Source organism: Oryzias melastigma, linkage group LG18 (genome assembly GCF_002922805.2).
Source record: "Oryzias melastigma strain HK-1 linkage group LG18, ASM292280v2, whole genome shotgun sequence".
NCBI classification, from domain to species: domain Eukaryota; kingdom Metazoa; phylum Chordata; class Actinopteri; order Beloniformes; family Adrianichthyidae; genus Oryzias; species Oryzias melastigma.
In genome coordinates this window covers 10,530,743-10,554,222 of record NC_050529.1, presented here as the reverse complement: position 1 = coordinate 10,554,222, position 23,480 = coordinate 10,530,743, and the positions used below count along the sequence as shown (strand labels likewise).

The following is a 23,480-nucleotide window of genomic DNA, read 5'->3' as shown; positions in this document are numbered from 1 at the left end:
GTTTTTGGCTAATTTGTTATCTACTGAGGTTTTTAAAGGCTAATTTAGACTTTAGCTTCTATTTTAGCAACAGGCTAACTTTTTGACTAATTTAGTTTAATGAGGAATTTTAGGATATTTTGGAGTTTAGCTATGTTTAAGAATTAAGTTAGTTTTTTTTTCTTTTTGTTTTGAGCCAATTTGGAATCTAGGTTTTTAAGATTTTTTTAGGCTAATTTTAGCCCAAAGATTTTAGCTCAAATTTACACAACATACTAAATATTTTTGCAAAATTGGCCTGTATTGAGAATTTTTAAGCAATTTTACTACAAAGTTTTCAGAAATTTAGGTCAACTTAAGCGCTTTTTCTTTGTTTTTAACGAAATTTTTTTAGTCTTTTACCAAATTTAACATTTTGCAAATAGCTTTTTTATTTTTTTAGTAAATCCCTTTAGAAATTAAAGTACCATTTTCAGCAAAAAAGCTTCAGCGACTTCCAGCGAAAAGCTTTCACACTAGCAACTTCTTTAGTTACATTTGAAAAAAATATTTTTAGTCAATTTAAAATTTTAAGTTGATCTCAAAAATGTAAATTTTGAGTTAATTTATCCAACATTTCACTTTTTACAGTGTAGAAATTCGCTTTTTTTTAACCAACATTTTTTTCATCCATTCCTGATTCACAGTGATTTAAAAAAATAAATATGATTAATTTTATTTATATATGTCCTTAAATATCAGAAAAGGTGCCACAAACACGTTTTCATAGGGGTTGATCTACATAAATCTTCAATAGTAGCAGCTGTCGTCTTTTTCAACAGATAAAATTGTTTGTACCTTGTTTTTAATTATTATTTTAATAAAAATCTCCAAGGACACAGTTTTGCAGAAGGTGCACGCTCCGCTTAGCATTCCTACTGTGAGACGTGTGTTCACAGCTGGGAGCCGCTCCACACAATCGCATCCCTCTAACCTCTGGCCACCTGAGCAGCTCCAAAAGTCACACTTTAAAGGTCTCTGTGGCGTGAACGTTTAGGGAGACTCTCAGCTGGGCTGCAGATTCCAGTCACAGGAGAGGTTGTATAGGCAGAGCGTGCTCCCTGAGTGTTGTTCGAGTGTTTACTGTAGAGAAAAACTGTACATTTTGTTCGGGAGATTTTCCACTCTGATCCCTTCTGCTGCGCAGACTGCAAACTTCATGTGCAGACTCTTTTGTGTCACAGCCATTTGAAAGGCGGGGGAAAAAAATAACAAGGTTGTTGCATCAGACTGTGCAGTCACAGTGAAAAGAAGCACGCAGCAGCGCTCCATTTAATTGAGAATGCGACCCAAGTGATGTTTGCACGCATCCATCTCCAGGCTAATATGAAGTCGTCACCTCGGTCGGCCGTACGCTCATCTCATAAAAATCCTATAATAAAGCGTACACGCGCATTCGCCTTTTCCATATTGATTTGATTAGATTCCGCTTATGTCTTTAATCTGTCTTCACACGTGTCGCACAAAATACACGAATACATCTCCATCGCAGGAGTCCAGACTGCTGAACAAAGCCTCATTAGGTGCAGGCTAATCAGTCTGTCACCATGATGGATCGGTCTGTGGTTCCGCCGTGCACAGGCCCAACTGTAACCTCTAAAGAACACTACAAACACAATCACAGCTGAGGGTTGTGTAAAAGGTAACATCCACAATATCCCTTGTGACTGTTGTTTAAACGGGTTTTTCACTGCTAATAGAGGATTTTTATTATTTATGGAAAATAGTGTTCTCGCTGTTATGATGGACATTTATCGACTTTGTTAGGTCAGAGTCGAGATAAGAGATGGATATTAAAATCCTCATTTCTTTTGGTCTGTATGCCGTTTTAATAACTGTGTGAAAAACTTTATAGTTTTTGAAATATTGAGCAAAATATGCCCAATAGTGAATGAATGAGAAATTTGGAGTTTAGCTAATATTTTAGCAACATGCTAACCTTTTTGGCTAATTTTTTATCTACTTTTTTTTTTTTTAGGCTAATTTAAAGTTTAGCTTCTATTTTAGCAACATGCTAACCTTTGTGCGTAATCTGGTTTACTGAGGAATTTTAGGCTATTAGCTAGTAGCCTATTTAAGCAACACGCTAGCTTTTTTTTGGCTAGCAAAGCAGCTCAGGATGGAAGCTGTATTGAGCTGCTCAGGCTCCACAGGGGAGTCTTTGGCACGGTTGTTGACGATATGGGAAGAAAATAGACTCACCTCAATTTGAATGTGTGTAATTGTTGATTTGTGCATAACTTTAGATTTGCTTTTATTTGCAACTCATATAACAGTTTTTTGTCTTTTTTTTGCATGACTTTGTGTACTTATATTGGTGTATTCACATTAGGGTTGTCACGATTAGTCGACTAATCGACGACTAATTGAATATTAAAATAATCGACTAATTTTATAGTCGATTAGTCGTTACTTTATATTATATGGAGCCCGAGTGTAATAAAGTTGAAAGTTATAATGCCATTATGCTAGCTATTTTGACATTTATTAAGGTTTTCTAGGCCATTTTGGCTAATTCAGGATTTTTTGTTGTTGTTTTTTAGGCTAATTTGGCATTAAACTAATGTTTTAGCTGACTTTCAGCTCAGCTTTTAGGACTATTTTGGCATTTTATTAAGATATTTTGGCTAATTTAGGAGTTTGGATAATATTCTAGCTGCATGCTAACTATTTTTGGCTAATTTAGGGTTTTTTCAGTTTTTTAGACTAACTTGGAATTCAGCTATTTAAGCTACATGCTAGCTATTTTGGCTAATTTTTGGTTTGTTTTCTACATTTCACATTTATCTAAGATCTTAGCTGCCTATCAGCTGCAGCGTTTTCAGCTATAAGCTTCAGAATTTTCAGCTATTAGCTTCAGTGATTTTAGTTATCAGCACTAGCATCTTCATTCGCCAAATTCAGCTTACAGCATTCACACTATTATCATCACAGGTAATGCTGTATATCTATTTTTTAGTTAGTTTAAAGCTAATGATGGTTAGGATGTGTGCTTTACATTGACTTTGCGAATGACCCGATTAGTCGACTAATCGGAAAAAATAATCTGTGATTAGTCGACAAATGTGGACAAAGGTGAACAGGGTTTTATGTCTGCCATGGACATTAGTGAAACTCAAAAATCAATGATGGAAAAAAGTTCAGCGCACTGTCTTGTGGGGTCCAGATGACCCCACTCTGAATGTAAACAAGCTAAGCAGAGCGGAAGGGTAAAATACGAGCTAAACTCCAAAATAGCCTAAAGTTCCTCAGTAAACTAATAACTGGCAGAACACGCGAGATCAAAATAAGAGTTATGTTTTCATGTAAATCAAAAAGCTTCTCAGGAAAGTTAGTTCTTTCAGTCTCAACTCTCGGGAAGGACGACCTCTTTACCATTGATGTAGCCACGCCCACCCGCGTAGTAGGCGGCTTTCCCCTCTCTTCTTGCTGATTGGCTCAAAGCCTCGGCGCTGCTCTGCTTTCCCGGAAATAAATGATGGCGCTCCTGTAGGATGGGATTATTTTTCGCGGCTTTCCACACGGCGTCTCGGTAGGTTCTGGACGAAAACTGGAGAATGATTCCTCTCGGTTTGTTCGCGATTTCTGTCAGTCTTCCCAAGTGATGCCCACAGTTTTAGCGAGTTGTCATTAATCAGTTTCTCCGTGGCATCAAAGCCGGTGTTAATCAGGTTTGAAAGAACATCGACGATGTCATTATCACAACCGCTGCTTATCATCTCACCTTGAGGCAGGAGTGGAGACTCTTCTTCTTCCGGGATGACCGTGTCTTGTTCAGCATTAATTAGCCTTCTGGGTGTAGTCATGTCCCGCACCGCTAACAGCACTGCTGCTGCTGCTAGCCATGGCTTTGCTCTCCTTAGAGATAGCATTGAACAGCTGATTCTGTTTCCTTTTTGGTCTATAACAGTAATAATTTCAAAAGTAGCATTTAATCAGACCGTTTCCACAACATTTTAACAAAAATTTAGCGCAACAGGTTGAAAACTAACGTCCGCTCAAGCCGCCATCTTGGTCAGCCAAACGAGGCTTAGCTCGTAGTTGTAGCGTCGCTGCATTTTCTGTATGCAGAAGCAAATCGGTTGCAGCGCTTACCCCGCATGCGCGAACCTATCGAGATTTCGTCACGTTTCCCAGCATGCACTGCGGCTCAAAATGTATCTTTTTAAAAGAAAAAACGTATAAAATTAGATTTATTTTTCTTCATATTTTATTTACAAGTAACAACCATATAATGTATAATTCAAATTTGCCAAAAAAAAAAAAATTTGGAGTTAAAACCATTAGTCTGCACGTAGTGTTCATAGGTGGGGTATAAATAGCAGTCGGCGACAATCGTACTGTTGGATCAAGCCTGGTGGTGTGCTACGTGGCACGGGTGGGAGCGCGGACCTACCGACACCGTTACTGACATCACAAACATACTATAGGTAGGGCCGCTAGAGTCTCCCCCAGCTGCCAGGCTTGGTCCAACACTCACAGAACCTTGCAGTGTCCTGGTTAGATCTGGAAGGCAGGTTCTCTTTTTCAATTTATTTATTTCTAATGTTTTTCATGGATTATACATTTATTTATAAGCCTTTAGGCACCAGGGTTTTTCAATGGAAATACAATTCAGAACATATAGATTATTGAAACATTTGGCTAGATCAGGGGGTGGCAATCTTTAACAGTAATAAAGCCATTTGGTTAAAATTAAAATGAAAAAAAAAACTCATTAGAGGCCAAATTAGCCAAAAAAGCTAGCTTGTTATTTAATTATTAGCTGAACCCCAAAATTGCCTCAAATCCCTCAGTAAACCAAATTATACAAAAATGTTAGCATGTTGCTAAAATAGAAATTAAACTCTAAATTTTTTGAAAATTACTACTATTTTCTTTTTTTTTCAGCCAGAGAGCCAACATGGAGAGATAAAAGAGCCACATGTGGCTCTGGAGCCGCAGGTTTCAGACTCCTGTCCTAACTGGTTAAAAATAAAAGGTTGCGGGACGATGTAGTGCCCTGGATTATAAAAGCAGTTTGGACACCATGCTAACAATTATTTTTAACCTTTACACTGTGTTTGAGTCAAAATTGACCCATTTTCACTCTTGAAAATGGGTCAAGTTTGACCCGAACAGATTGTAGGGGTTAAACGGTGAAAATGACATCACTGATTTGTGAAAATCTAATGAATACGAGCGTTTTGCAACAACTATTTATGAATCCACTGTGTTCTAATGATGAAACCGTTATTAAAAAAATACTTTATTTTTTTTTTTCCACAAAAACTGTTCCAACACAATGCATTGTGGTCTATATTCTCCATAGTAAACATCGATGCACACTGGTTTTTCGCAGAAAATTCTGGGAAATTTGTTGGAAATTTCTACTGGACTCGATTTTGGAATTGTAGATTAGGACAGCAGTACAACATGGCGAACGCACTATATAGTGAGTAGTAAAGGAATTTGGACGTAGAAGGTCGTTACTTCCTGTGGTGCTAAAATTGTATAAGTTCTCTATGAAAACCTGCTTACTTCATAAAACCACCTGACAACATTTTCTACTCATTTTACACACTTCTAGTTTGCACTGCAGTGTAACTTGTAACGTAAATTTTCTTTTATTTTAATTTATTTGTTACATATTTTGATGATCAGAACTCTGCTGAAAATGCATTTCACGCTGATATAAATAAGATATTCTGATTCTGAAAACTCACAGACACCAAGAATTTAAACTATTTGAAATTTTAGATATGTTTGCTACAAAACATTTAAGATTTAACCTCTGAGAGTTTAAACAAGAGAGAAAAGTGTGTAGTGAGTAGGTTTAACAGCCTTAAAACATCTGTAATCCTACTTCCTTGATTTCACTAATGGCAGTTTCCTATTAGAAACTTTCGGAGGAATTTTACTGTAACTTAAAAGGTCATTCTCACTTGGGGAAAGTTGTGACCTCCAAACTTCTTCATGTCAGTGAGACCAAAGTTTTATGCTGCACATCTTTTAATTTGCCTTTTCTGCATTTTTTTTTCTATTGGCACACAAACCGTGCTGCTTATTTATGAGGCTGTTTTCTTCATAAAGCCCCATTTTGCTGAGTCGGCTTTTTCCTAAAGCCGAGTCAGCAAAAGCCTTTAGCATTTCGAATGAAAACATTTACAGGCTGGTTTAGTCAATGTAATTGGCAATAAAGGATGAAAAGACAAAAAAAAAAAAAAAACATCTACTTACTTAACTGATCTGTTTAGAAAATCTATCAATTGTTGAAATTAGCCTTTGGCGTTTCCTCTAAGATGCCTCTTTAAAAAGTGTCTTGATCAAATTGACCTTTTGTCTGAGCGTCCGAACCCAATGTCCCCTCTGGTGTCTTTAAAAGCAAGAAGGGCAAACCAAAAGAAAAAGAGCTAATTGAAAGCGAAGGCCTCACATCTGTCTGTTTAAGGACAAGTATGACTCAACCCATCAGTTCGGATGGAAACATCAAAGATAATACGTCCCGATAGCCGGGGCGTGACAGATGGGTCCGTGCCAAGGATCTGACATCTGCGGCGTGTGTTTAGAAGAAGTCGGCTCATCTTCCTAATGATACACTTAATTAAATGACCTGTAACCGTTTCGCAGCAGCAGTATGGTCTTGTTAACCCTTGTTGAGCTCTCATTAATTCCCATCTGCGATGTTTGCAGATTGGAAAGGCCTCAAACCAAAGAGTTGCCTCTAAAGATTTATTAAAGATGAAGCTTTGAAGCTGCGCAGGTTAGCTCCTCTCTGAGTCAAGGCTGCGCTCAGTCGGCATGTCTTTAATTAGTGAAATGAATAATTGTGTTTCCACATGAGTCCAGCAAGAATATTCTCCATAATTAAACCAAGGACATAGGGTCTTCATGAATAATGCAGCAGACTACTATTTTATGGCTCTTTTTGTTGTTTGTTTTTTTGATGGACTGAACTACAGTTTGTTTTTTTGGTCAAAACTTGCACTCAAGAAATACCAAAGTGTGTTTTTCTATCAAGTTTCAGTATAAAACATTGTTTAACGTGCAGGGAAAAGTTTTAACTTGAAGTGAAACTTTCCTTTTTTTCTTTGTAAATATACAAACGGAAAGGCGCAACGACCATAAATCATGTTGTCGTCTGGCTGACTGTAGCACCTTTTCCTCACAATGGCAGCGACAGTTTAAAAGCCTCACTGTCAGCCTTATAATGGCAGGTAATTAACTATCCAGGCCTTTTAGTTTCACTTTTTTTGAAGGGGGAATCTATCCGGTTTGTTGTTGTGGCACTTTCATTTCGATAACAGGAGACGCTTCTGTATTAAAAGTAAAATAAAGGATTTTTTTTTTTTCCTTTCTGGCTTGAAAGCTCCAAAGTTTGCCGCTGAATTGTGACGAATCTCTCCTCCTCGGCTGTCGCGTCTTACTACCTTAAAAAATTGAGTGGACCGGAAAGGGTAAAAGACCGTCCCCCTCTACCGCTACTGCCAGGTTTTCTTAGAAAAAGTCCATTATTGAAGGACTTCCTGGTGACAAATGGATGCAATTAAAATCATAGACTGCTCTTTCCCCTAGATTCCAATAAATGCCACCGCCCTCTGATGGCGTGTCATTATGGCCACTCGGAGAGCCCATTGTCTCTCATAAAAAGCCCTGACATCCTGTCCCCAGACCACTGGTCACTGCAGTCAGTCATGCTCAGTTAGACCAGCAAAAAGGATCTTTTAAAAAAAAAAAATCATTCTCCGCTTTCTTATTGGGATTGCTCGCACCGACCAGACTTTGGGTCTGTGCACAAAAGCGGCAAACAAGTTAATTGCTGTAATGGTGGGAAACAAAGCCAAATGTGTACTTTTACTTGCAAAGAGGCAGTAATTTTAGAACGGCACTGACTTAATGGACGTGTTCCAAGCTTTAATCATCTCGCCTGGTTTTGCAGATCCATTCCAAAGTCTCTGTGTTCAGACAAACGCTGGCACAAAGAAACTAAAAGTTTCATCCAAACATAAGTTTATTATTTGATTGTAATTGAGCTGCTGTTGGTCAGATGTTTGTTTATCTTAATTATATACCCATTCTTATCCTACTTCATACGGCATTTCTAAGACTTTTATCTCTTTGGTATGATCCAAACTTTCCTATGTGTAGAACTTGATCCTTGTTTTCTGCCTTGTAGGGCCAGTCGGTCTTTTCCTGTTCATTTCAAAATGGCTGCTTCCGTGAGACGCTTTTGGCGGGAAAAGTAGCTAATTTTCTAAACTTTAAGGTGAAAATAACTTGTCTATTTTTATTGATTTTTTTAAAATAACTATTGTATTGAAACAATTCATAATTTGTTGATAATTAATTCTTTATAATTCAGTAACGCCAAGTTAAAAAATGTGTGGATTGAATTTGAGAGAGTTAGTTAGCATCTTAAGCTAACTTTGTAGTTAGCAAAAACGTACCGAGTCACCCAACATGATATAACTGATACTATCTCTCATAAAATTATACAAAGTACGAATCATACCAACAAATCACACTTCACAAAAACAACAATAGCTACATTTTATAAATCAATGTAAGAAACCAGAACTCAGATCCGACAAAGTAAAAGTCGTTTCCAGAAATCAAAATGAAACGTTAAAAAATGAAACTAAAGAAAACAAACGGGATATGTCGGTACTATGAGACATCGATTATTTTATACATTCTCACTCCCGACTCTTCATAGATGGACGTATGGTTTAGGCCCCCTCCACTCCACTTTTTGACATTTTGGTGTCCCCAACTTTTTTGACGTGCTGACTGTTGCTATTAAATCCCCCATCCCTTGGGACGCTGTATTGGACACAGAATCAGGTCAGGGTATCGATACCGGTTCACGGCCCCGAGGTTGGGGACCCCTGCAGCATATGCATTTTTTTCCCCTGTCTGTGGCCCGGTACCAAGTGGCCTTGGACTGGTACTAGTTGGGGATCCCTGATTTAATGGGAACAACCAGCATGTCAAAAAAAAACAAAGACAAATTGGGGACACCTAAAACGTCGAGAAGTGGCGCGGAGGGGGCCCATTATTTCTTTTTTTTTTGGAATTTCATTATTTTCCGTGAATAGTATTTTGATTTCTACAATGTATTTTTTTAATTCATTTTTGCTCTAAATGCTTTAATGTGATTTGCACATTAGGGCCACCGTTTAAAATAAATTATATTGCTAAAATCTTGTTGTGGATTTCATCAATTGGTTAAAAAAACATAATAATTCTTAGTAAAATATTTTTTTTGGTTACGTCAAATAAAACTCTGAAAACTCTGTCCAATGAGCTGTCGCTCTAACTTGTATGAGCTTTCATAGCTTATTTCTATTCACTGCACAGCAAATGTAAACATAAAGTAGATCCGTATCCACCGTCTTCAATGTTATTTTTTCATTACACGGTGGAGACTCTGAATTACTTTTCTCATATCAGCTTAGATCAACAGATCTAACACTTAGAAAAGCACAAGTGCACCGTCCCCTGATGTTAGCCGTGGCGCTCTGGACGTCTGCTGTCATTTGTTTTGCTCGCCGCAACAGGAAATTCATGGCATTATTGGGAAGGCAAACGGCTAAAGAGCCGCGGGTTCTATTATCCAGATCTGCAGATGTGACATGCAAGGCGGCACTTCCTTTCACCTTTTCTTCAAATGGGTTCACAGTCCATAACTCCTGTTTATTTTTCCGTGTTTGTGCAGATTCTAACTAAATTTGAATGCCTCTGATTTAGTTTAGGTTTAAGGAGAAAACTAGTGCTGACTGCAACGTTTCCCATTTAGCCAAACTTTCTGCATAATCTTTAAGACTTTTGCGAGAGTGTCTCCTTCAAACCGGCTCCTCGCCAAACATATTTTTATGTAAATGTTGAAAGAAAAATGTTTGGTGCTGATAGAGCCGTCGGGTTCTGTCTGAAGCGTTCCTCAGAGAGATGCCTTTAGCGTCTGCGTTACATCAAACCTGCAGGTCGTTTAGAAACAGCAGTGCCCTTTCTGGAAACTCTCGCCAATGATGCCGACACTGGCCGCCACACGCTCGTCGGCTCGTCTCTCTGGTTTTGTCACATTTCTCCCACTAAGAAAAAGAAGAAAGAAAAAACATCTCAAGGGTGAAATCTCATTCTAAACACTCAGCTTAGAAGTCTCGTCTGGTTATTTGGTCTGATTTTAATTGGGCCCTTTTGCCTCTCCAATTGTGCGTCTGACCTTCTGTAAATGCACTCTGGGTAAACGGTTACTAATAGTGAGCTGACATTTACTAGGACGGTAGGGGCTAAATTAAAAATCGAAAAAGTATTGACAAGCCCTTCATTAACTGCAACTTAAATACCAAACAACCTTTAATTTTTTTAAATCTTACTCGTGTTATGTCTTCTACTGCGGACCGTTTGTAAAAGGTTATGACACTAAAACGGATCAGGTTGTGATAAATGTAAAGCGGTTCTTTTTGACTGGAGAAATCATGACTTTGGGTCTCATAAAAGCTGCTGATCAAACGACTTTGACTTTGATACCATGTGACTTTAAATATTCTTGAAATGGATTTCAATGTTAAAAGAAGAAAATCTTGTAAATTAGACTTTATTATCAGGCAACAGGGGCGGAGCTATGGGGGCAACAAGGTGCACAAGCCCCCTCCACCAAAAAAAAAAGAAAAAATTGTCTCACATACACACTTTTAAGCTAAAATTAACATTGTGATTGACAAAAAAAAAAAAAAAAAATCAATGCAAGCTTCTTTTAACATTACAACAAATTTAAATTACATACAATAAAATTATACTGAAGTATTAGGGCCAGTTAACAAACTTTTTTTTTAATTACTGCTTTAAATCTCATACATTTATGAAACAGAAGTTGCAACTTTTGAATTATGAGAGTAAAATTTTACATTTATGACTTAAAAAGCCATAGGCTAAATTTATGACTTTTTTTCTCATTTGCCTGTTCGAAGTCATAAATTTAATGTCATAATTCATTGTTATGATTTTACATTTTGTAAATGAATGTATTTTAAAGTCACAAATTTATCACTTTAAATCTCGTAACTTCATGAGATTTAAAGTTGTAAATTTACAAGAAAAAAACGTGTAAATTTAAAAAAATTTAAGTTGTAATATAATTTTTCCTTAACAAAAATGCTGCGGAAAAATATTTTGTTGTTTTTTGTTTTTTTTTTTCAGACTTTTCAGAACACATCTTTACCATATATTTACACTTCAAAAATCCTAAAAATGCATAAAAAATTCCTAAAAGTTTAAAAACTTTTTAAAAATAATCAAATAAAAAAGTACCAATGGAGTAAGAAAATTTGATTTACTGATAATTCTTAATTTGAGAAACATATTTTGGTACTAAAACATAAGATTATTTATGATACATTTTCTTGCAAGACAAAAAATACCACATTTAGTGTTTAGATTAGTATTAGTTTATTCAGATTCAGTTTTTGCAGTGTACCATAAAATGCTTTCTTAATCAAAGAGGTTTAGTAACTGCCATGAATTCTGCTGGAAAAAAGCACTTCTGTGTTTGTAGAAAAAAAAATAGTAAGAAAATGTTAGTTTTTGATAACCGCATGGTATAGGGAATGAATAGACTTATCTTGATGGTGTTTTTTGTAGATTTTCTAGCGATTAAAGGTTTAAAAACAGAACAAAATCCCACTGATGTGCTGTAAGATTTGCAGTTTGTAGAATAAAAACCCAGGAAGCAATTCTTAATGTTCCTCTCCAAAGAATTCATTTCACATTAAAATACTATTTTTTTTTGTATTTCTGCTTGTAGAGTTCAATACTACCTGAAATTTCACAGCAAGCCCATTATAACACAGCCAGCATGTTATTCTTGGACAAGTAAAATAATGAAACTGAAAGATGTTACAGACATAAGACAAAAAAAAAAACAATGGCTTAATTTAAAGACTCACTCCAATGAAAAAACATGTTTTAGGTGTTTTTAATACGTTCTTGTGGCAGTTTTCTCACAGGGGAGTTGAGATTAAAATTCAATTTCTGAGTATTTCTTGTTTTTAATTTTTGTAGATGAAGCTAGCGCCCGGTTGTTAGCCTCCACTTTGACCTTAAAGGACAAAAGACAAAATATGATCAATCTTGTTCCCCTGAAAGATAATCAGAGGCTGGATTGAGTGTTTAAAAATACATTCTAAAGGGGGAATAAAATCATGTGATGTTTACTTTTTTGTAATTTTTTTCAAATCATCAACTTTGTTTCATTGAATTTTCATCATCTGTATAAAAAATATGGATATGGACTTTTTTTAAACAAAATGTCTTGAAACTGCATTTTATTTTGAAAATAGGTTTTCAGAAAGCTTAAAAATGCCAACTTTGGCAACGTTCAAACGATTTATCGACTAAAATGTTGCTCTAAACTCTAATGTTTAAAAGTCTTCGTAGAGGAATTATAAATCCTAACTTTGAAGGATATCACTCCTTTTCCCTCTCTCTTTTTTGAGATTTTTGTGATACTTCCAGGCATATGATAGTTTTTTTCCTTCCTCAGGATTTGGAACAGACAGTGTAAAACTGAGCTCAGGTTCTGATGGGATCAGTTTGGGCTTATCTGTACCAAAGCTCATGCTGCAGGGGTAGATGGATGTGAAGAAATCTGATGCATTGATATGGTTTCCTTTGATAATTTGGACTCGGTGTCTTGAAACTCGGGTCTGCAGCTTTTGAGGCTTTCAGAAGTTTCTCAGCCGACTTTCATTTGCACAGTTCTGCTGCCACTGGCTGTGTCCAAATGCAGGAGCTGCACCCTGAATTCAGTCGTACGCCTGATTTGTGCTGCTTTCCTGCAATATTATTATATATTTATCTTTCTTAGCGTGCAAGGCATCATGGGATCGGTTGAGCTTTTGAAGTGTTGCTGCCTTCCTTTAGCTGCAAGAGAGAAACGAGGTGTGTTTTATATCTCCCCTAAATTTGAACTCATTAAATGCAACATTTTGGCTTCATATTTTTAGGAACATTCATGGGGTTTTTCTCTCTAAATCTATTTCAAATGTGCTTTTGCACACTTGAGTGGATTTCACCGTGGAAATCAAATGCGCACACATGAATTTTGGTTGAAGGAATAAATCTGCTTCCTGACCCACCCTGCTTCTTACAGAAACCATCCAAGCATGGACGTTTCCATCACCTAAATGGGTGTTTGCTTTACTTGTCCTGGTATAAACCTTTATTTTAGGAAAGATGGAAAAAAAATGATGATGCAGAAACCTGAGCCTCAGGATCCTATAGATCTTTAGACTGTGAGCTCTACATCTTCAAATGTATGGTTATGGTGCTCATAACATCTCCAAAGTTTACTTTTCCGATGAGGTCAACTCAGGCTTTCTAAATGCCACTCACTGTAAAAAGTGAAACACTAAATCAATTCACTAAAGCTCTGTAATTTGTTACATTAAAAAATAGCCTTTTTATCTAATTAAATGTTGAGAAAACATCAGCTCAAAATTTTAATTTGATTAAAATGAATATTTTTAAATAAAACAAAAAAAACGAACTTTTAATTGATTCAGTGTTTCACTTTTTTCAGTGTAGAGCCTGTTGATAAAATGATTAAAATGGGTTTTGTGCTGAAAGCATTTTACGCAATCTATTATTTAGTAACTACAGGGTTGTTGTTTTTGTTATCATTGTGAAACTGCATAAGTGTTTCTATGGGTTTATGGAGATAAATTATTCCAGATTCATTAACACAGTCTCATTTCCAACGTCAGATCACGTATTGACGTTTGTTTAAGGACCTTCCCTGTCACTTTTTGACGTTCTGAGTGTCCCTATTAAATCACAGATCCCTAACCTCTGGGCCGCGAACTGGTACCGGTCTAGTATTGGGACGCAAAGCACTCCAATACCCTAACCCAGTACCGGTTTGCATCTGGTGCCGCCATCGGGTCCCATACCAGGTCTGGTATTGATTCTGGTCCTGTACTGAGTTTGGTTTGAGTCCAGTACCCAAATCCAGTGTCGGGGTAAGGGTACCGGACATGTCCTGAGGCCCAGTACCTTGTCCAGTATCGTGTCCTGATGGTTGCTAACCCAATAAAGCTACCCTAACCCAGTGCAGATTCGCATACGGTACCATATCTAGTACCGCATCCGGTACTGCCGCGTCTGGTACTGGTTTGGGTCGGGTACTGCGCCCGGTGTCAGGTTAGGGTACTGGACACATCCTGAGGACTAGTCCGCATCCAGTACCACGTTCGGTACCACATACAGTATCGTTTCTCGATGGTTACTAACCCAGTCCTGCTACCCTAACCAGTATCGGTTCACATTCGGTACCGGTTTGGGTCCGGTACCGTGTCTGGTGTCGGGTTAGGGTACAGGACGCGTCCTGAGGACCAGTCTGCATCCAGTACCGCATCCAGTACCACGTTCGGTACCACATGCAGTACTGTCTCGATGGTTGCGGACCCTTGATTTTATGACCAGCTAACACCCCAAAAAACAAGGAGTTGGGGACACCCAAAGCGTCAAAAAGTGACAAACCAAACATCCATATGTAACAACTTGGAGATGAGAATGTGTTGTATTTATGGGGCATGAAGTGATTTCTAGAAGTCCTACATTGATCAGGTCAGACTCATCTTGAGGGTAAATATTCCAGGTTTTGTTGTCCCGTTGGGTTTTGAGCTTTGTCGGCTCATTACTGAAGAAGCCACAGACCGTTTTATAGCTCAGAGAGAGAATAGCACTGTGTCCTTTGGTAATTACATTCCACTCAGAGACTTTAAAACCCACACAGGGACCCTGCTCAGGTTTTGCTGCAGGGCAACAGTTTATTTAGTCCCAATGAGATACAATGCCGATGAGTTAACCAGCATTTATCACTCAAAAAGCTATTTTTTCCATCAAGGAAGGCAAAAGTGGAATTAAATCCTTGTCTAGTCTTCTTATCAAACATGGAATGTGCTTGCTTTTGCACCTGATTCTTCAGGACATCAACACCCGTTTATGGCGTTTAACCGTTGATGGGAGTGCTCCAAAAGAGGGAAGATTCAGACTTTTGCAAGAGCGACCTGCCCTCTGTATTGTACAGAGCTTGTCACGCCCTTAATGTCAGTAAATCAAAAGGGCAAACATGTATCAGACAGCCACGCCGGCGTAACTTTGTGCTCTTTTCCTGCCCTATTAAGCACAGCGTCACTCAACGTCCGCCTCATTTCAGTTCCATATTAATTCCCTACTTATTGCTTGTGCCATAGTCACAGCGGCCCCTACAGGTGGATTTGGGTTGTCCGCAGGTGAAAAAAAGGGTAAACCTTTTTACAAATCTTGTGCCCCGTTCAAGGACATCAAGTGATAAGTGTGCACTCCTTGTGTATTCTTTGACATGACAGTCAGACAATCGGAGCCTAATATGTGTGGAAATCCAGTGAGCCCTTGTGTGCATGCAGTATTTGTGTGTGATCAGTAGGGAGCCAATACACACACATTACTGAGGACTGGAGTGCTGTATAAAGGGCACTGGACGACATAAGTGTAACTTATCCATACAAATACTTGACGATACCACACACTCAACATTAGAACGTTCCATTTTCTCAACGTACCTGGAGGTGTCCAAACGAGACTCACTGTACATGCAAGACAACTCTTTTTAACCAACGAGACTTGAGTCCCGGTCCACAACCTTTGAGTTGCAGCCCACGTAATTTGAGTCGCAGCCCATGAGACTTGAGTTGCAACCCACGTGGCTAAAGATGTGACCTACGAAACTTGAGCTGCGGCCCACGACATTGAGTCACAGCCTACAAGACTTAAGTTGCAGCCTACGAAATTTGAGTCGGGGTCCATGAGATTTGAGTTGCAGCCCATGAGACTTGAGCCGCGGCCCATGAGACTTGAGCCGCGGCCCACATAATTTGAGCCGTGGCCCACGAGACTTGAGCCACGGCCCACGAGACTTGAGCCACAGCCTACGAGACTTGAGTTGCGGCCCACGTAATTTGAGTCGCAGCCCATGAGACTTGAGTCGCAACCCATGTGACTTAAAATGTGACCCACGAGACTTGAGCCGCGGCCCACATCATTGAGTCACAGCCTACAAGACTTGAGTTGCAGCCTATGAGATTTGAGTCAGGGTCCATGATATTTGAGTTGCGGCCCATGATATTTGAATCTCGGCCCACGTAATTTGAGCCGTGGCCCACGAGACTTGAGCCACGGCCCACAAGACTTGAGCCACGGCCCACAAGACTTGAGCCACAGCCTACGAAACTTGAGCTGGGGCCCACGTAATTTGAGTCGCAGCCCATGAGACTTGAGTCGCAACCCACGTGACTTAAGATGTGGCCAACGAGATTTGAGCCGTGGCTCACGACACTTGAGTCCCAGCCCACAAGACTTAAATTGCAGCCCACGAGATTTGAGTCAGGGTCCATGAGATTTGAGTTGCAGCCCATGAGACTTGAGCCGCGGCCCACCTAATTTGAGCCACGGCCCACGAGACTTGAGTCACAGCCTACGAGACTTAAGATGTGGCCAACAAGACTTGAGTCGCGGCCTACGAGACTTGAACCATAGCCCACGTGACTTGAATTGCAGCCCACGAGATTTGAGTCGCAGCCCACAAGATTTGAGTTGCGGCCCATGTAATTTGAGCCGTGGCCCACATGACTTGAGTCGCAGTCCACGAGACAAGGCATTGAGCAGTAAATCTGACATGCATCCAAAGAGAGGCAGACGTGAATTCGACTGGCAAATCTGTCTATTGTGAATGCAGGATTAGGCCTTAGACATTAGCAGTTCTTTTGCGTTTACTTGCACTCTCATTGAATTCCGAGGTAGACGGCCACGAGAATACTTCTAAATAAAGCTAGCCTGATCCGTCTGGTTCAGCCTCATTGGAAGCACTCAGACGTTTCCACTCAGGTGAGAAGGTTAGTGACAGTAGGATTAAAAAGAGCGGATTACACCTTCTTTCTCTCAATCTCAAAAACTATGAATCTCACTTCATAAGAAACAGACCAGCAGGGAGATTTTAAGTCAAGATTGTTGAATAATGACTGTTTTCATTTGATCTCTGTCATTCTCCCCCACGCCTGATCTGTGGTTTGCCTTAGGGCTATTAACACCATGTGCCATGTTCACTTTTGTGCAATGGAATACCAATTGAAGACATGCTTTTTTTTTGGAAACATATAGAAAATACATGCTATTTAACCTGGCCCTCCACAATAGTTCGCACTTTTTTTGCTGAACAGTTTTGCACTTAAGTTGCAGATTTATGAAACAATTTCCGCTTCCTCCGTTACATGATGTCATTCTTCCCACCGCGTCCCTTTATAGCCCAGATTTATAGAGGCCTCTCACAACTCTGCCGAGCACTCCGGCGGTTATACCTGTATGTACGCCGTTGCAATTAATTGTTCGATGATTGACGAATGGCTTTCCGTGGCCGAGGAGTCATTTGAACACCCACTACTGCCATCAAACTCTAAGTAAATCTTCTGAATAGCCCTGAGTGAGAAGGGAAAGGTATTATACTCCTGTAGGAAAGGGTGTGGACTTATTATTTAATGGCTTTTATAACTACAGATTGGTGTATGAGGGAAGACTGTTAACCGTTTCACCTTTACGTTAAAGGCTAGAAATCGGTTTTGTCGTGCAAGATGCTGGTAACATTTTGCAAGAGATAACTGATGCGACGCTGTCTCTCAGACAAATGACATGACCCAGTGAACTGATGCAACGCTTCAAACCAGACGCTAAAGAAAAGCTAAACCTCGCAACCCCCCACGTTAGCATGAAAGTAAATCTGGCCTTTTTCCGCAGCACATTTGCACTCCATGGTGTTGCTGTCCTGAACAACCAGAGTTTCTGTCTCCGTGAACTCCAACGGACCTTCACCTCTTTGAATGCGTGGAGGCTGTTGCCTGGGTAACCACAAGACCCACTGCTGTATTTCCCAGGTCACCCTAAGATTGTCCACAAGCGCGGGGTGAGAGCGCGACTCTTGAGGCTCTTTCCATGCTCCAAGGGCAAAAAGCCCTCCTCCAGTCGTCAAAGCAAGTGGCTCCCTCTTTCTGTCTGTTGGTTTGATGTTGTCATTTCTTTGAGAAGCGTTTCTTTTGTTTCCCTCTCTGTGGCCTTTTTTTTTTTTGTGTGTGCGCCATCACTGCAGCTAAATCTCAGAAAGGGGAAAATAGAATGTTTTTTCTTTTGAGAACTTGCATCTTTTAAAGATAATGTATTAGATAGCTGCTGTGTTTTATTAACAATATGTGGTCCAACACTGCAGGTAGATGCTCAATGTTTATTCCATAGCAGACTAAATGTGCTCCGCTTAAGTATTCGGCCTTTCGGCTGTAGGGCTCAATAAAAGCCTGGATGCTAATGAGGCACTTTGACTCTCGTGTACCTGCGCCGCGCTGGTGAGGACGGTGCAGTCAGTGACAGCATCTGCCGTCATTACAGAGCCATCAAAACATTCCACGGGGTTTGGGCCGTGCAGCCAGAACCGCACACGAATGCTTCTGCCACCGGCGCTGCTCGTCTGAAGCCGTAGCAACACTAATTATACCTCTGATATTTTGTTGTAGGAAAGAAATTTATGGCTTGAATTAGTGGAAGAGCAAATAAAAGAGCTGACATTATCGGAGCTTTAATGAACTCAGTGCTGCTTTATGGAAAATCCCGGCCTTCAGACTTGGAGGTCTTGCAGATATTCCCGTCTGTTTGATAAATTGGTGCTGTAATTTGGTATTGTAATGGAGCTGCCTCGAGATTTGGCCTCGATAAACTTGCAAGGACTTTGATCGTGTTTGACCTTCTGCCGTTTCCTCTCCAGACAGCGTTGAAGATGAGCTCGAGCTTTCGACAGTACGTCATCGTCCTGAAGGCCTGGAGCAGCTTGAGGCGCAGACCCGTTTCTCCCGGAAGGAGCTTCAGATCCTTTACCGGGGCTTCAAAAACGTAAGAAACAGTGTGAGCAACATGCATAATGTGTGGTGTTTTTCCTTAACCTTTTAAAACTTTAGCTCCAGCATTGACATTCTTTCGATGACCTTAACTCTTCAACCATAATGTAATCGATGTAGTTTCAGTAAAAAGCAGCCCTGCGCTGCCATGCAACACTTTACGTTTGTAACGTGTTGTATATCGGTGCAAAGCTGATATGAAAAGGCGCTTTTCAAGTCATCTGTTGATTGTATGAATGGTTGAAGAGTTCCGATCCATCAATAAGTGTGTGTAATTTCTCTAATGCTAAAGGGCTAAACTTATTTTTCTCAAAAATGGCAACTTTATTTTCTTTTAAGTCATTTTTTAAATATAATTAATCAATTTCAGCTTGCACAAATAAAGAAAAATTCTATTTTTTTTGCTGTGTGAGGCATAATTGGGTCATGCCATCGAGGGAGGATCAGTGACGAGCGATCCAGGTCAGCATCCTGGAGAGGAGCCCGTATAAAAGCACTTCACTTCATTGACACCTCTGGTGTGAGGCCTAATGAGATGACCCAGAATCATCTCCACATAAATTGCTTGACAATGAAAGTGAATGGTGATAGTCTTGTGATAGTGGAATTCCCATAGAGCTTTAGTTTCTGGAGCTCCAGCCAAGTCCCTGTAAAGGCTTGCCCATTAGTCTGCTTCCTAGAGGAGGGAGGGCAAGAGGTAAGAATTGCTCTAATGAGGCTTTCATTCTGCTCGACATGTGCTGCCTACTTCCAATAATGCGGACAGGATCAAATGTGTTTGCATATGCCTTTAGGAGGCAAATTTAATGTTTTATTAGCGGCAAAACGGATGTATTCCCAGTCCTTTTAAGTTGGTGGTGATATTTCTTTACACAACTTTTAATTACAAATCCCTTTATTTGAAATACTGGAGTTAAAAATATAACTTTTCATTATTTACATGCTGTAATGCATGTGTTTTTCAGAGCTAAAAGAAAATAAAAGTATAAAGAAAAATAAGTGGTATTAGATTATAGCTGTTGGGTGGTTCGGTCCATTTTGTGGCTATTTGCTGCTGAGATCAAGCAGCACCTCTTTATTGTGCCCAATGCCAGTGGCATTGGCCAAATGAAGGAGTGCTTTTAAGGCCAGACAGACTAATAGATGCTGGCTGTGTGCCCATGATGAGAAGTTTGGACTTTTATCCTTGGTTCCCTGGAGTTTCAAGGTAAATCAATGGGGGAATGCAGGTGGCGGCTCATTTGTTTTTGACCAATATCTGTACACGACCATAAACCGTCTAGAATTGGACAGCAGTAGTTCAACATCGGTGTGTCACAACAATATTGGTTTGTATTAAAGCAACTTAACGTCAGCTGCATCATCTTGATCAAATGTGGCGTCACAGTGTCCGGACGTTTGTAAAAATGGGCTTAGAGGATAAACAAATAAGGTGGCCGACCTCCAAGAGCATGTCAGTGTAAATGTGATGCCACAGTTTGCATAACATTGAATAAAAAGATTACATTAAAAAAATCACAGTATTATCACTGGTAGATGGAATTTTATGTCAACAGTGACAATAACAATAAAAATCTAGCTAGCTTTTTATCAAGCTAGCTCCCTTATAATTATTCTGCCAAGCTAGCTAGCTAGCTCCCATATAATGATTCCCCCAAGCTAGCTAGCTAGCTCCCCCCCCCCATAATCATTCCCCCAAGCTAGCTAGCTAGCTCCCATATAATTATTCCCCCAAGCTAGCTAGCTAGTTAACTCCCCTATAATTATTCCCCCAAGCTAGCTAGCTCCACTGTTACACTTAGTTCATAAGTTTTACTTCTGAGGCAAAAATTTGTTTTTTTCTTATTGTGAAGTTTGGCCATTTACTGAAAAACTTGTTAACAGCTCTATCTAGTGGTTAGGTAGTAACCTGGTTCTAGCTATCTTTTCAATGTTTTTAAATGTTTCATACCGAAAGCAAAATCCAATCCCACCCCTGTATTTAGCCCTCCTAATGGAGAGTTGAGGAAAAATTGAATCTTCAAATTTGGATGTTACTACCGCTCAATGACGTCATCAATAGTCGTCCACGTTGTAGCTGCCAGCGCTTGGAAAATCCAAGAGAACTTTAGATTTATAGCTTTAAGAAGTCATGCTAAAACAAAAAGTCATTTCTTACATTTAAATGTAAATTTCTGGGCTTTAGAGCGCACTCACTTGAAGAAATGGGTTTCATGGATCACCCTACGGCGGAAGGGATACCCAACGCTAAGTCACTATGCCTTTCACTTAAAAAAACAGTTTGGACACCACTAAAGTTCCAAATGCCCCTACAATTAGAGGGGTAGGGGAAGAATTTTGATTATTTTCCCAATTCTGAGATAATCTAAGACGGTGGTCCCCGAACGAAATTGGTCATAGGACAGTAGAGAAGGAGAAAATCTGACTCAATCTTGACACATCACATGCCAAAAATACATCTACAGTACGTGTTTGATTTGTTCTCCGATCATCTTTAGATCTATTTTCATTCCCAGTCGTCTTTTAATTATGATTTGGCTGTTTTTTAGCATAAATCAAAAAAACTGTCGATTTTTGAGGACAAAGTTTCTTCAGAGCAGCAGTAGTTTATTGGAAGTTTACCTGTGGGGAGAATCGTTTGCACAGAAGTAAGCCTCCACTGATATCCCATCATCCCTTAGTTTACACTATCTCCCGCTAGCTAACAGTTCCTCACAACACTAGGCTAACATTAACATTGTAACAAAAATAGCAACCAATATTGAAGCTATCCGGGGATAAAGTTTAGAGCCAGATAAGAGGAAAACGAAGACGTTCATGGATCTATTTGTTTAAAAGTGGATGCATCAGAATGGAGTGAATTAGGGAGATTTTTCCCAATTTTTCATCTGCTCCCAATCGATTTATCATGATTTGAGCAAAGAAATAATCATAAATGTAATTTTAATCTTCGTTATTAGGAAAAAATGCTAAAAGAACATGCTAAAAACACAAAAAAAGATGATTTTGCTCTGCTGTGATGCCTCTTTATCTGGGACTCCACGGCTGCACATCACTTTAACAAACTGGGATTCTAATGTTTTGGAATGATCATTATTTAAATACAAATAGATGTGAACATTTGTTACCGATCAATACATGAGACAAGCAAACATCCAAAAGGCAAGGAGTTCATGGCGCTCTCCTGTCAAAGAACGATTTGCTCTCGAGATTTCTAGTTTTGATTCAAAGGTGCATGAGCTCATACAGAAATCTTAAAAGTGCACGGGTTGAGAGGGGAAAAATTGGATTAGAGTAGAGGGGTAATAGATAGATGAAATATTAATGAGCAAGTGGTGTGATAATTGATGTTTCTGTATTGTACTGATGAATGCGCAGTAAGAGGAGCTGCCTCTCTGGTACTTTTAGAGGAGCTTGTGGGAGCGAACGGCGTGCGGATGAATTTGTGACTTTTAGCTTTGTAAGATCAAAGTTAATCTCCTCTTTGCTTCCAGTCACAGTGGGCTGTTTCTTTGAACTTTAAATTGAGTTGCAGGCCACCGTGTGGTAACTTGATGACACAAAGGCTCCATTCTCACTAAAAAAGAGAAAAAAACACAGCCTCACTCATCAAACTACAAGCAAGAAGATAAAAGGCAATCAGTGATGAGTTCTGCCTCCATTGTTCGGCTCTCTTGATTACTGACCTGCAGCTTCCCTTAATATAAGTATAAATATTATTTAATTATCCATCTTCTAAACATAAAGTGGAGGTGATGGTTAATTACATGACATTTCTTTACACGTCTTTTGTAATGAATGTTGTCAATAAACAAACAAAAGGTTAATTAACACAGGCTGTATGTAGTAAATAAACAATAATTCATTTGTTAATAAAAACACCGCAGGAAAAAGTTTGTCTTTGATATAATTTAAAAAAAAAATTCGAAGGAGAAATGTTGTTTTCTTTCACGAGCCACAGAAACCACGAAATCTTATACTTTTAGGCTTATGTTTTATTTTACGTGAAACAAAATACACATGTTTTTCTGTTTTAGCCTTTTTATGTCAATAGTGTGAATTAGAGACAAGTAGAAGCTGGAGTCCCAGATCTAATGTATTTATTTTCTTTCAGTTTTATGCAGATAAAATTGAGAAAAAATATCCAGATGATGTCAAACAAGCGTTTTCTTCAACAATAGTTGCAGTTTACTGTGAATACCAAAAGTCTTTAATCTTGATCTTAAGTGCTTTTAATCCTGGTAAGGCCACAAGGCAAATTTGGCTGGCGTTATTTTTATTTTTATTATTTACTATAATTGTCTTTTGTTTTTTGTATTTTTTGTTTTGGTTTTGTTTGGTGTGGTTTTGTTTTGTTGTTGGTTTTTGTTTTGTTTTGTTTTTTGTGTTTTGTGTTTTTTGTTTTGGTTTTGTTTGTTTGTTGGTTTTTGTTTTGTTTTGGTTTTGTTTGGTTTTGTTTTGTTGTTGGTTTTTGTTTTGTTTTTTGTGTTTTCTGTTTTGGTTTAGTTTGGT

At 39.0% G+C, this 23,480-nt stretch overlaps 1 protein-coding gene across 10 annotated transcripts in view; it reads left to right on the top strand.

Moving 5' to 3' along the window:
* Positions 1-23,480, top strand: part of kcnip4 (Kv channel interacting protein 4) — a 153,929-nt gene that overhangs the window by 123,967 nt on the left and 6,482 nt on the right. For 7 of the 10 annotated variants that reach the window (XM_024287939.2, XM_024287946.2, XM_036216557.1 and 4 more), the window contains one exon: positions 18,839-18,963. In XM_024287939.2, coding sequence (XP_024143707.1) covers positions 18,839-18,963 — 125 coding nt within the window. Of the gene's footprint in view, positions 1-17,960; positions 18,057-18,838; positions 18,964-23,480 lie in introns of all 10 variants that reach the window. The other 3 variants (XM_024287940.2, XM_036216558.1, XM_024287942.2) reach the window with 1 other exon arrangement.